The sequence below is a fragment of the Mirounga angustirostris genome, unplaced genomic scaffold, assembly GCF_029215605.1.
Source record: "Mirounga angustirostris isolate CCGP_5_RB_7025 unplaced genomic scaffold, mMirAng1.0.hap1 SCAF_7, whole genome shotgun sequence".
In the NCBI taxonomy this organism is placed as follows: domain Eukaryota; kingdom Metazoa; phylum Chordata; class Mammalia; order Carnivora; family Phocidae; genus Mirounga; species Mirounga angustirostris.
Window position 1 is genome coordinate 70,235,886 of NW_026991715.1, and position 15,218 is coordinate 70,251,103.

The 15,218-nt window shown below is 36.9% G+C and overlaps 1 protein-coding gene across 1 annotated transcript in view; it reads left to right on the forward strand.

Moving 5' to 3' along the window:
• The window catches only part of ADGRV1 (adhesion G protein-coupled receptor V1), a 515,575-nt gene that overhangs the window by 340,032 nt on the left and 160,325 nt on the right, over positions 1 to 15,218 (forward strand). The window contains exon 85 of the mRNA XM_064596364.1: positions 7,434 to 7,612. Within this exon, the coding sequence (XP_064452434.1) occupies positions 7,434 to 7,612 (179 nt within the window). The remainder of the gene's footprint in view (positions 1 to 7,433; positions 7,613 to 15,218) is intronic.

The window sequence follows — 15,218 nt, forward strand, 5'->3', positions numbered from 1 at the left end:
ATGATATGAGTAAACTAATGAATTTGTATTTATGGAGGATATGAAAGCATAATTATGACCTATGATAATTAATTAACAAGGTAAGTCTTCATTTTTTCCCATGTGGCATTGGAAAATAGTAGCAGTAGTCACTGAAAATGTTTTGTAAAAATAAATAGACATGTCTATGTAAGAATGTAAGCAGGGGCACCTGGGTGACTCAGTTGGTTAAGCGTTTGCCTTCGGCTCAGGTCAGGATCCCAGGGTCCCTCCTGGGATTCCTGCTCAGTGGGGAGTCTGCTTCTCCCTCTGCCCCTGCCCCCGACTCATGCTCGTGCACACTCTCTCTGAAATAAATTAAATTTTAAAAAAAAGTGTAAGTAAACATGTTTACAAACACACATTCTTTTAGTTTATTCCTATCTATATTTGACCTAAATTGTATCTGGGCATTTTGGTTGGATTTCATCTTAATCAGAATGAGTTTAAATTCTGACAGCTTCAGTTACTAGTTTTGGGAAATATACTTCCATCCTCAGCTTCCTTTTGTGTGTAAGGAAAAAAAAAACTATGATGAAAGTTAGGAAAACAGTTGTCTTGATTAAATGAGATATAGTTTAATATGGGGTCTACATTTACTACCCAATTAGTAAATATTGGTTCCATTCTTCCTCTCATAAACTATTCCATTTAACATTTTAAAATTTGCACCAAATGGGACACCTGGGTGGCTCAGTTGGGTAAGCGTCTGCCTTCAGCTCAGGTCATGATCCCAGGCTCCTGGGATCCAGTCGAGCGTTGGGCTCCTTGCTCAGCAGGGAGCCTGCTTCTCCCTCTGCCTGCAGATCCCCCTGCTTGTGCACTCTCTCTCTCTCTCTCTCTTGCTCTTGCTCTCACTCTATCTCTGTCAAATAAATAAAATCTTTTAAAAAATAAAAATAAAATCTGTATATATATGTGTGTGTGTGTATATATACACACACCACATCTTTTTTTTTTTTAAGGCTTTATTTATTTATTTGAGAGAAGAGAGAGACAGAGCACGAGCAGTGGGGTGGGGAGGGGCAGAGGGAGAGGGAGAAGCAGACTCCCTGCTGAACAGGCAACCAGATGTGGGGCTCAGTCCCAAGACTCTGGAATCATGACCTGAGCCAAAGGCAGATGCTTAACCAACTGAGCCACCCAGGCGCCCCTGTATCACATCTTTATTCATCTGTCAATGGACATCTGGGCTCTTTCCACAGTTTGGCTATTGTGGACATTGCTGCTATAAACATTGGGGTGCAGGTGCCCCTTCTGACCACTACATTTGTATTTTGGGGATAAATACCCAGTAGTGCAATTGCTATGTCATAGAGTAACTCTATTTTCAACTTTTTGAGGAACCTCCAATCTGTTTTCCAGAGTGGCCGCACCAGCTTGCATTCCCACCAACAGTGTAAGAGGGTTCTCCTTTCTCCACATCCTCACTAATATCTGTCATTTCCTGACTTGTTAATTTTAGCCATTCTGTCTGGTGTGAGGTGGTATCTCATTGTGGTTTTGATTTGGATTTCCCTGATGCCGAGTGATGTTGAGCACTTTTTCATGTGTCTTTTGGCCATTTGTATGTCTTCTTTGGAGAAATGTCTGTTCATGTCTTCTGGCCATTTCTTGATTGGATTATTTGTTCTTTGGGTGTTGAGTTTTTTGGGAGTTTTTGTTCTTTGGGAGTTGAATCTTTGTAAGATTTTTGGATACTAGCCCTTTATCTGATAAGACATTTGCAAATGTCGGTTTGTCATTTGGTTTTGTTGATGGTTTCCTTTGCTGTGCAGAAGCTTTTTATCTTGGTGAAGTCCCAATCGTTCATTTTTGCCCTTGTTTCTCTTGCCTTTGAAGATGTGTCTACCAAGAAGTTGCTGCAGCTGAAATCAAACAGGCTGCTGCTTGTATTCTCCTCTAGGATTTTGATGGATTCCTGTCTCACATTTAGGTCTTTCATCCATTTTGAGTCTATTTTTGTGTATGGTGTAAGGAAATGGTCCAGTTTCATTCTTCTGCATGTGGCTATCCAATTTTCCCAACACTGTTTGTTGAAGAGACTATCTTTTTTCTATTGGACATTCTTTCCTGCTTTGTTGAAGATTAGTTGACCATAAAGTTGACGGTCCATTTCTGGGTTCTCTGTTCTGTTTCCTTGATCCGTGTGTCTGTTTTTGTGCCAGTTCCATACTGTTTTGATGGTTACAGCTTTGTAATATAGCTTGAAGTCCAGAATTGTGATGCCACCAGCTTTGGTTTTCTTTTTCAACATTCCTTCGGCTATTTGGGTTTTTTTCTGGTTCCGTACAAATTTGAGGATTATTTGTTCCAGCTCTGTGAAAAAAGTTGATGGTATTTTTTATAGGGATTGCTTTGAATGTATAGATTGCTCTAGGTGGCATAGACATTTTAACAACATTTGTTCTTCCAATCCATGAGCATGGAACGTTTTTCCATTTCTTTGTGTCTTCCTCAATTTCTTTCATGAGTGTTCTGTAGTTTTCTGAGTACAGATCCTTGCCTCTTTTCACTTATGTAATCTTGAAATGCTGGTAATTGTGATAAGTGTGCAAATAAAATACATCATCCTTCACTGGTGAGCATTGACAGAAATAAGAAGGTGATAATTCAAATGGACCAGTGTTTAGAAGTGACATTAGAGATGTGACTGTGGTAACATCATCAAATTTTAAACACTGCAAAACATTTTATTCAGTTGTCTCTTTTGAAGTGTCTAATTTGGTTACTAAAGCTGAAAATATTTTGAATCTTTTAGGGCTTGCCTTCAGCCTTCATTACGTTAATGCTAGGAATATATATCTGTGTGTATGAAGTATAGTCAAGTTGGATTAATGTAGTTGGTTAAATTGGGGGATAACTTTTGGGGGGGGTTGGGGGTTTTGGGGGGTTTTTGTTTGTTTTTAGAGAGGGAGAGGGGGTAGAGTGGGGAGGGGCAGAGAGAACCGTAAGCAGACTCCATGACCAGCATAGGGCTGGATCCCACAAACCTGAGGTCACAACCTGAGCTGAAATCAAGAGTCAGATGCTTAACTGACTGAGCCACTCAGGCAACCCGGGGATAATATTCTGGCTAAAAATGTAACATGACTACATAGTGATGATGTCTTGAGATGGCCCATAAGATGGTTCTAACAAAATTTTTAAAGCTTAGAGATAGAAATATAAATAGAGACCTAATTATTAACATTTTCAGTTCACAGTTAGTGGTTAGTGTTTGGCAGGAAAAACATCTTATGGGCAGTGAATAGTAAGCCATGCCCAGTCCACTTGAATCATGTTTGGGTGAGAGTGACACCCTTTAACTTGTATTGAGTTTTCAAAATTTCATTAGTTCCAACACTGAATAATCACCCAGACACCAAAGCACACAGATCACATATGCTATGTGTCTATCAACATAAAATTATTATGCAAACATAATAAATAGTCTTTAAATACTCTTAAATTACAAAAGAGGAACCATGATTACAAGGAAAAGAATGTAGTCAATGCTCCGCTGTTTTCTCTGTTTAGAGAATGGTAGTAACAGGGGGTTTTAATTCCACTGCTTTTGAATAGCAATATATACCTCAATTTCTTTTTTTCTTATAACAACAAAGAAAAACCAAATTGAGCTAATTTAAGCAAACATTTAAATCATAAAAGAAATAATAAGCATATAGGATAACTTACTGAACCCAAGAACTATAAGAACTTTTATCTATTCTATAAAAACACACTCTCTCCACTGTGCTTTTGCCTATCCCCACCAAAGTTCGTATGTCCTCTTTTTCCAGCTGACCAGCTTAGACTGTCACTGAATTTCAAGGAATTCAATGATTCATGATTAGCCCAGCCTGGGACCGACTTCTACCCCAGATCAAATCAGCTATGGATGGAGGAGCAGGGTCATGAACCCACTCTGCATATGTGGGATGAGATAGGGTTCTAAGAAAGAGAACTCATGACCTAGGCATATCCCAAAAAGTACCTACCACACTATATTAAAATATCTTAAAATTCAAGTAAAACTTGAAGTTAGCTAGTCAAAACAAATCTTAGTTTGGGCCATATGGTATTTCTAAAATAATTAAACATCATTTAATTACATAGTATTTCAATTCTTTTTTTTTTTTTTTTAAGATTTTATTTATTTGACAGAAAGAGATACAGCGAGAGAGGGAACACAGCAGTGGGAGTGGGAGAGGGAGAAGCAGGCTTCCCGTGGAGCGGGGAGCCCAATGCGGGGCTCGATCCCAGGACCTGGAATCATGACCTGAGCCGAAGGCAGACGCTTAACAACTAAGCCACCCAGGTGCCCCCATAGTATTTCAATTCTATAGCAAAAAGGAAAAAAAGAAAAAAACCCTATACAATGGGAAATGTTGTCCTTAGGGTACACCTCAGTGGTTGATTCTTTTGGGAAGAAAAGGGATTTTTTTTTTTTAAGTTAACAAAAGCTTGTCACTATAGGAACTTGTTTTGCTTAATTGACTGTACAGCAACACTGCGCCTTGAGCTCTTTGGAGCAGAAGCCATGAGTGTACAAATCTAACAGTTCTACTTGTCTCAGTCTTATCTGAGTCTCTGGTAAAGGTCAGACAATTGCTGAAAGGTTGGGTGATTCTAACTGATGGAACTAATGTCCATTTTCATAAAAGCAGACATGTTGGAAATATCCCAATCTCTATCATGATGAATCAACTTAGAAGTCATTTACCATGCTCTCCTTTCTGATTCTTCCACCAACAACACCCCTGAGTTACCATCTTATATGGGTACACACAAACATCTATTTAAAATAAATAGCATTTTTATTTTGGAGATGGGCTCATCATCTTTCCTTTGCCTGAATTTTCATTCTCTAACAGGCAGTTTGATCACCTCGGTGTCAGGATACCTGATACAGTCCCACTTACTTGGGTGCATGTCCCTGTACTAATTATGGAAAGAAGGGGAAAAACCCTGTTGGATTTAATGATTTGAAAAAGAAGTTAGAACAAATTTACATAAGCAACAACTCAAAACATGCTTCATAATTACAGATATATGCAGATGTACATAAAGATATGGAGTGCTGACAGGAAATAAAATTCAGAGACAAAAATCTCCAAGTAGCCAAACATTTTTATTTTTTCCTGGTTTAGCCCAATCAATACTGATCCCTCAAGGCTGATTTGGTTCAGATAGAGTCTTAACTTAGAAGCCTCCATAAACAGCACCTGAAAGCCTTCCCATGAACATAAGCCATGTTTATTTATCACATAGAAAGAGCTTCCATTGTATGCCAGCTTACTTTTGGTCCTAAACTATTTATCTTTTGTCTTTCACACTGACATCCTAATAGGAGATTTAAGGGAGGTGGCAACATTTCCCAATGGTGAAGTTCTAAGAAGTGCTCAGCACTTTATACATAATATCTCATTTAATCTTTATAGTAACCTCATTGTATACATGAGGAAACTGAAGCTATGGGATTGTTGTTGCTTGCTACTGATTATCCCTCTGATGTATATATGAATACATATATATGTATGTATGTGTATATATGTAATTTATCTATACTCACACTTTTTCCACCATAAGAAACTGAGAAGGGGGATTTATCTAGTGAAGAAGTATCTTTGTGTAAAATACATATGACATTCAGTGTTGTTTCTGTACTAAATGATAATTAAATGTAAGTGCTCTAATGGAAAAAGAACACAAGAAAACATACGTTCTAGATTTGGCTTAAGTGTAGGAGCTAAGTGCAGGATTTGGGGCCAATAAGAACATTTTGTTTTCTTATTCTGTTTATCTAATGTGTCCTCTTATCCCCCTCTATATACTATCCTTTTTATATATTTTTAAAGATTTTATTTATTTATTTATTTATTTATTTATTTATTTGAGAGAGAGAGAACACAAATAGGCAGAGTGGCAGGCGAAGGGAGAGGGGAAAGCAGACTCCCCTCCGAGCAGGGAGCCCGATGTGGGGCTCTATCCCAAGACCGTGGGGTCATGACCTGAGCCAAAGGCAGATGCTTAACCAGCGGAGCCACCCAGGTGCCCCTCCTTTTTATATTTTTATTTTAATAAAAAATAATGGATATTAAATATGCTATAAATATAAAATAAATATTTTCCTTAATGATTTCTTTCCCACTTGTTTGGAAACTAACATAAAGGAAAGCAAATACCTCCCCTATCTCTTTCACTTTTATATCCCCCATGCTTGGGCTGGTCCCTGAAATTTAATAAGCACTCAATAAATAATTGTCAGGTAAATGAATGAAAAAAAGAGCACATAAACAGAAAGAAAAACAGGTACAAAGCCTACCCCTTACAGTATTTTTTTTTCCTCTGTGAAGTCATTTTCTGTTTACTCATATATGTCTCCTGCTGGGAACTGGCATGGGGATATCTTCACAATTATATACCCATTCCCTGAAAAAGTGTCTAGCCCTGTCATAGGCGCCTGGCTGGCTCAGTCAGTTAAGCAACTGACTCTTGATTTCAGTTGAACTCATGATCTCAGAGTGAGATTGAGCCCTGTGTCGGGCTCCGTGCTCACTCGGGAGTCGGCTTGAGATTCTCTCTCTCCCTTTCACTCTGCCGCTTCCCCCCGATGTGTTCTCTCTCGCGCTCTCTAAAAAATATAAATAAAAACCTTTTAAAAAGTTGTCAAGGGTGCCTGGGTGGTTCAGTCGTTAAGTGTCTGCCTTCGATTCAGGTCATGGGGTCCTGGGATTGAGCCCCACCTCGGGCTCCCTGCTCAGCGGGAAGCCTGCTTCTCCCTCTCCCACTCTCCCTGCTTGTGTTCCCTCTCTCGCTGTGTCTCTCTCTGTCAAATAAATAAATAAAATCTTTCAAAAAAAAAAAAGTTGTCGAAAAGTCTGGAACAAAGGGCTGCTCACTTCATTATCATCATGAAGCTGTTCACATGGGAAGTAGGTTTGAATATCAGTGTATGTTTCTTCAATATGCACAGAACAATCACAGATGACTATGGCTGAAAATAAATCAAAGGAAAGTAAAAAGTACAATAAATATTTTTCAGTGTTTCAAGTTTTTTGAGGTATCCTGAGTTTCTTGGGTGTATGAAAGAATGAATATATGAACTAAAGAACAAACAAAAACAAAAAACAGGGGCGCCTGGGTGGCTCAGATGGTTAAGCGTCTGCCTTCGCCTCAGGTCATGATCCCAGGGTCCTGGGATCGAGCCCCGCATCGGGCTCCCTGCTCAACGGGAAGCCTGCTTCTCCCTCCCTCACTCCCCCTGCTTGTGTTCCCTCTCTCGCTGTGTCTCTCTCTGTCAAAAAAAAAAAAAAACAATTATTAAGTAATGCTAGCCCTTGGTTGGTCCGTAACGCTACATGCCCAAGCCAGGTGAGCATGGCATCATTAGACCAGAACTTGTTCATTTCATGTTCTCTTTCCTTCCTTAGTCTGTGAATTTCTGGTATGTACTGGTGATGAACGATGAACACACAGAGAGGAGATATCTGCTGTTTTTCCTTCTGAGTTGGGGAGTTCCGGCCTTTGTGGTGATTCTCCTCATAGTTATTTTGAGAGGAATCTATCATCAGAGCATGCCACAGATCTATGGACTCATCCACGGTGACCTGTAAGTACATCCAGGCAGAACTCATTGCCTCCTTAGCCTTCGTGTACCCAGATAGCTTTATTAGTAGATGGTGAAGCAGTTGACTAAGCAGTATGACCAAACAAGAAACACCAGGCTGACCTCTGCTTTCCCACCAGACTAACTGAATCTCTACCTCTTCTAATTATCCCTTTGAGTAAGAAACCGTTGCCTTTCTGGTTCCTCTGTTGGATACAATTTTCTCAGGTGAGTTGATGTATTAGATAATTCACAGTAATTTGTACCTTAACATTATTAAGTTTATTAGATTAAGACAAAAATACCTAGTAAAATCAGGGAACTATGAAAGTTTTGATAAAGAACAGAATCAGTGAAAAATATGGAGTGTGGCATATTATCTAAGGAGTCTGATATTTTGGGGGAGGATGGGAGGAGAGGATGGCAGTCCCTGTCATCTATAACATCCTTAAATACCGAAAGACTGTACCAGAGGGAATGGAGAGTATCTGCAAAAGGACACAGGAAGGAGGAAGGAGACAAGGTCAACTGAGACCTTCTTATATGTTCTTACTGAAGTACACTAATAGTCTTAAAATGTAACAAATCTTTATATACACACATGTCTTAATATATATACATGTTTTAATCCTGAATCTGGTATCTTACAGCTTTGAGGACTACTCAACCCCTTTTATTGATTCCACATGCAGAGGGAAAAAAAAGCCTTTATAATAATAAAGTTTAATCATCTCCCTTGGTGTAATGAGGATTAGAGGGGGAAAGTAACATTTCTAAATAAGAAAGAATAACCTATTCACAATCTTATGATGACAATATTACCTAATTATCTCACAGGTTATTGTGAAGATAAAAATCAGTTAATTGATGTGAAAAATCTTTGAAAGTAAAAGTACTATATAAGCAGAAGTCATTTCAATTTCCTTATTGCTTCTGATCAGTTATAATTGTCCATTATTCTTAATAAATTATTGTTATTGATGTATGCAAATGTATTTCACAAATGGGCAGTCACACACACATATCCCACACTATGTTCAACCAAGGAAACTAGCTATGTAATATGAGATTCATTAAGATTCCCTCATACTGATTATAGCATTGTAATGTATTTTGTGCATATAAAATTCTAAAAGCCTAATCTTCTAGAAGGGAATTACTGTTTATTAAATTATTTTAAAAATTATGTTATGACATTTTGTTACCCCTGGCATTAATTTAAATCTTGGGCAGCCAGGATTAATTTCAGAAAGTTTGGCATCATTCTTTGTCAAATACCAAGTAACTATGAGACAAACCCTGGTGGCCAGCTGCCCATCCCTTTCATGAGCTTCCTGGCAAGATAAGACTTATTTGGCAGCAGTTTTAGCATTACATGTGTACCCACCCAGCCTTGATAAATGGGACCTGATGAAAGTGATATTAATTAAAAGGAACTCTTTTGGGCGCCTGGGTGGCTCCATTGGTTGGGCGACTGCCTTCGGCTCGGGTCCTAATCCTGGAGTCCCGGGATCGAGTCCCGCATCAGGCTCCCTGCTCGGGGTGTCTGCTTCTCCCTCTCCCGTTCCCCCCTCTTGTGCTCTCTCTCTCTCATTCTCTCTCTCAAATAAATAAAATCTTAAAATATATATAAATAAATAAAATAAAAGGAACTCTTTTGGTGCTTGTAAAGGGATTTTTAAGGAGGGAAATTATTAGGGCGCCTGGGTGGCTCAGTTGGTTAAGCGACTGCCTTCGGCTCAGGTCATGATCCTGGAGTCCTGGGATCGAGTCCTGCGTCGGGCTCCCTGCTCAGCAGGGAGTCTGCTTCTCCCTCTGACCTTCCCCCCTCTCATGTGCTCTCTCTCTCTCTCACTCTCTCAAATAAATGAATAAATAAAATCTTTAAAAAAAAAAAAAAGGAGGGAAATTATTATACAAGAATGTCCAAATCGACTGATGGTTAAAATATTTGCCTTCTGAGGCTTTTGGAAAAAGTTTTTTTTATTATCAGCTCAGTTAGAATAAGTGAAATGCAAAATACATTAACCTCTACCTGGTTTTAATATGAGAGGGATTAGACCAAAAATGACTGAGTTTTGTAAGTATTATAGGTTACTTGTGTCCTCCATTCACAAAGAATTCCTAAATCATCTCTATGTAAATTTATTATAGTTTTTTAAAAAATTTTTAATTCTGGGGGCGCCTGGGTGGCTCAGTCGTTAAGCGTCTGCTTTCGGCTCAGGTCATGATCCCAGGGTCCTGGGATCGAGCCCCGCATCGGGCTCCCTGCTCGGCGGGGAGCCTGCTTCTCCCTCTCCCACTCCCCCTGCCTGTGTTCCCTCTCTCGCTGTGTCTCTCTCTGTCAAATAAATAAATAAAATCTTTAAAAAAAATTTTTTTTAATTCTGTATTTTTACTATCACTTTAATCTCAATATAAGGATACAAATTACTATATTATTTATGTAAAATCTTGTATACCTAGATCATTTAAAAACATACCTTTTCTCTCGGAGTAATGATAGGATTTGTGATGGTGTGAAATAGCTCGTTTGTTGTGCAGTGGTTACTTCATAGTAATAATTTCTTTTGATTTAAGAATTTTCTCTAAATAGATCTCTAATGCATCGATATGTACAAGTTGCTTTTTTAAAAATGTTTTTGTCAAATTTTGGAACCAAGATTATGATAATTTCATGAAAACAGGTAGGAAGTGATCTCTCTTCTCCTATTAGCTGGGAAGGTTTTCAAGTTTGGTGTTATTTCTTCCTTAGTATTTTCTTTAAAATAAGCTCTGTGCCCAACATGGGGCTTGAACTCATGATCCCAAGATTAAGAGTTGCATGCTCGTGGTGCCTGGGTGGCTCAGTCGGTTAAGCGTCCGACTCCCTGGAGCGGGGCTTTTGTGTGCTTGTTTGAGTGTGCGCTCTCTCACTCTCTCTCTCTCTCTCTCTCTCTCAAATAATTAAGGAAATCTTAAAAAACAAAAGATCCTGATTTCATTTCCTTTTGATATATAGGCAGAGGTAAGATCTCTGGATCATCTGATAGTTCTATTTTTAATTTTCTAAGGAACCCCATACTGTTTTCTCTAGTGGCTGTGCCGGTTTACGTTCCCACCACCATTCTGTGATCTTTATTATTTCCTGTCTTCTGCTAACTGTGTGGGCTGAGTTTGTTCTTTTTTTCTAGTTCCTTGAGGTGTTGTTAATTTGTTAAGTTGTTAATTTGACATCTTTCTTTTTTTCTAATGTAAGTGTTTATTGCTATAAAGTCATCTTAGAACTGTTTTTTCTGCATCCCATGTTCTGGTATAGTCTCCATTTTTGTTTGTTTCAGGATACTTTTTTATTTCCCTTTTGATTTCTTTTACCCATTAGTTATTCAGGAGTATATTGTTTAATTTCCACATGTTTGTGAATTTTTTAGTTTTCTTCCTATTACTGATTTCTAGTTTCATACCATTGTGGTTGGAAAAGATATTTGGTATGATTTCAGTCTTCTTAAATTTGTTAAGACTTGCCTTGTAGCCTAATATATGATCTGTTCTGGAGAATGTTCTGTGTGCACATTAGAAGAATGTATATCCTGCTACTATTGGATTGAATGTTCTGTATATATCTGTAGGTCCATTTAATATAACTATAGTTCAAGTCCAACATTTTCATATCAACTTTCTTACTGGATGATAAATCCATTGTTAAAAATGGAATATTGAAGTTCCTTACTATTATTGTATTGTTGTTTATTTCTCCCTTCAATCTGTTAGTATTCCGTTAATATATTTGGGTGCTCTGACACTGGGTACAGATGTATTTATGATTGCTATATACCTGCTTGAGCATTGACCCTTTATCATTATTATATCATGGCTTTCTTTATCACTTGTTACACCTTTTGAGTTGAAGTTTATTTTGTTTGATAAAGGTATAACCCCCCCACCCCGACTAACTTCTGGTTTCCACTTAATGGAATATCTTTTTCACTTTTTTACTTTGAGCCCATGTATGTCCCTGAAGCTGAAGTGACTCTCTTGTAGGCAGCATATAATTAGATCTTTTTTTTTTTATCCATTCAGCCACTTTGCCTTTTAATTAGAGAACTGAGTTAATTTATATTTAGAGTATATATTGATATGTAAAAACTTACTAATGTCATCTTATTGTCTTCTGACTGTTTTGTAGTTTTCATATTCCTTTCTACATTCCTTGCTGTCTTCTTTTATTAATTGATGGTTTTCCTTAGTGGTATATTTTCACTCCCTTCTTTTTATCTTTTGTGTGTCTACTGTGGGTTTTTGTTTTGTGGTTACCATGAGGCTTACATAAAACAACATCTAGATGTAACTATTTTATGCTAACTAAAACTTAACTTTAATCACATGCACAAACTCTACCCTATCATTTTACCCCTCCTTTTGCAACTTACCTCTTTTTACACTGAGTATTCATTTAAAAATTTGTGACGTTGTAGTTATTTTCAATCCTTTTTTTCTTCACCTTTATGCTAGAGTTATGTGATTAACATACCATGATAATACAGTATTGAGAATTCTGAATTTGACCATATTGTTATTTACCAGCATACTGTATATTTTCATGTATTTTCAGGTAACCAATTAGCATCCTTTCATTTCAGCCTGAAGAACTCCTCTCACCTTTTTTCATAAGGCAGGTCTAGTGGTGATGAAGTCCTTCAGCTTTTATTTTTCTGGGGAAATCTTAATTTCTCCTTCATTTCTGAAGAATAATTTTGCCTGACAGGCTATTCTTGATTAGCACATTTTTTTTCCTTTCAGCACTTTGAATATATCATCTCACTCTTTCCTGGCCTATGTATCATCCCACCCTTTCCTGGCCTATAAGGTTTAAGCTGAGAAATCCACTGATAGCATTAGGGGGCTTCCCTTGTAAGTTACAAGCTTATTTCCTGCCTCTGCTTTTAAGATTCTCTTTGTCTTTGAATTTTCATACTTTTATTGTAATGTGTTTTGGAAAAGTTGAGTTTGTTTAGGGACTTTTATATGCAGAAGTCCAATAAACATCTTTATCAGAATGACACACAGCTATCTTATATTTAGCCTGTTTAAAATTGATCTTCTAAATGTGTGCTTTGACCTACATTTCCTAGGAAAGATAGACCATCCACCCAGGTACCCACACTGTGAACTTGTTTTTCTACTTCTTTTTTCTTATACTTCACATGCTATTAATCACAAGTTATTTTCTAGCCTAACTCTTAAATGTCTTCCTAATTCACTTTCTCGTTTTCATCTTCATCTCTTATTTCATCATTGTCTCTTCAGTTCATTTCTGTCATCTTTGTCTGGTCTGTTGGGTTGCCCCCTGACTTGTGTTCTTATCTCTAATTTCTTTCTTTTTCAATTCATCTACTAAATTCTGAAACATGGAAATGATCATATCACTCTGATGCTTAAAATCCAGCAGTTGTTTTTCATTACCTTTAAGATCCTGGATTGTTAGGTCATCCAAGGTTGACACTAACCTGTTGAACATCCCTCACACCATCCTCCCCAGTTACCCTTTGTAACTGAATCATTTTATATTTCCCATGGTTTCTTGTGCCTATACCTTTGAATATATCTTTTATGTCTCAAATGGTTTTCTTTCCTTTTGTCTGCCTAGAAAATACCTATTTTCTTCCTCTAAAATATCAACTCTGTGGAATATCTAGTTTCAGATTAAATACTACCTCATATATAGCCTCCTTAGACTCAGAACCTTTCAGAAATCCTATAATTGTACCAATCATACTATATTGTGAATATCTGAAATATTCACAAATATTATGAATATTAGATAATTACATCAGCTATATTGATTGAAATTCAGACTGCAGATCAGTAATTAGTAACTGGTAACATATGGTAAAAGTTACTAAATTTTCGAAGGGTGCAGAGCTTAATGTACTCTTTAATATAAATATCTGAACTGGAAAAAGGAAAGCCTTAACAACCCAAGGAAGTATATAAAAATGAGGGATTAGAGATAACTTTCATGGTTTCTCTATGCAGTAACATATTTATATTATAATTTTACATGATAATATGATTATCAAAGTGTATCTAAAATACTTGGAGGTCACCAAATAATACTGAATATCTCAACACTCTAGATACTGCATGAGGACTGTCATACCTCATAAGAAAACATTTTTTTCTTATATATATATATATATACATAAAAGATCAAATTCTAATTTACCTTAATGGATTTCTTAATCTAGATTTAAGTCACACAACATGATCTGGAGAAAGTCCTACAGAAATTATAAAATTTAAAATTTGTTTTTGTCTGTAAAGTAGAAAATCCAGTATAGACTTGTTATTGCTTCTTTGTCACTGAGCCAGATGATCTTATGACTGTATGAGGAATCATACTATACTCAGAGTTAACAAAAGAAGGCTTCTTATACCTTTAATGTGTTCTTAATGAAATTTTCATCACTTTTTGAAATTAATTCTAGAAATTCTTCCAACTTTCTTTTTATCTTATAATTGGAACAGTGCTTAACTAAAATAAAGTCAAAGTAAAGGAAATCTGGCCTTGATTGATTTCCCTTGGTTTCCAGAAATAATTCTATTGAGAATACCCAGGGTTAGTCTCTACTTGAGTAGTTTATAGAGTGTCTTTGGAATTATTCATCTATTTTTCTTGGATTCGCTTCTTGGCTACTTTAGGAAAAAGAAACAAGCTAAAGAGAAATCCCTAGTCTGATCATGCAAAGTGCAGAGGGAAGAGAATATAGAACTGAGTCAAGAGCTGGGGTGGAAGCAAAAGGAATGTAGCCCCAAGAATTGTCCCTGAAGAGATGAAAAGCCATTAATTTGGGCCCACAACTCTGTGGCTATGGAAGGATAGAGTGATTGAGAATGAGTGTCAAAGTCATGACCTACAGAGGAGAGGACAGTGAAGACTTTACTTCTCTCAATATTCCTACCTTTCAGCTGCAAAACCCTGACACATTAATAAATGTCAGTAACAGTAAAACTGACATAATAATGATGATAGGTTGGTTTGTACTTCTAAAATACTTGCTTTTGGTTGCCAGAGGGGAGGGGGGTGGAGGGGTGGGGTAACTGGGTGATGGACATTAAGGAGGGCATGTGATGTAATGAGCACTGGGTGATGAATCACAGACCTGTACTGATGAATAACAGACCTGTTCCTCTGAAACCAATAGTACATTATATGTTAATAAAAAATAAATAAAATAAAATACTTGCTTTTTTCTCTTTCTTGCTAATTCATATGAATGCAAACTTAAAAAAAATCAGCTTATACTTAAGAATAAGTATTATGGGCAAAGGCCTAAGTGAATTCTCTTCCATTTAAGCTTAAGAATTTGTTAACTCGTAATGAAAAAATCAGTAACTTAATTTTAATAGTGATTACAGTTTTTAAATTTTGTAGTATTTCAGTTTTAGTATTTTAGCATCATGTTTTACTCTTGATAGTTTTAACAAATCTTAATTATAACCTCTTCTGATTATCCTGATCCTGAACTGAATTACCCATTTTATAAATGACTCAATCCTCTGAAAACAATCTAATTTTGCTAGCTGTATTAGGAGAAATTTTGTTAATATAGAGGAAAAATCTGTGTTT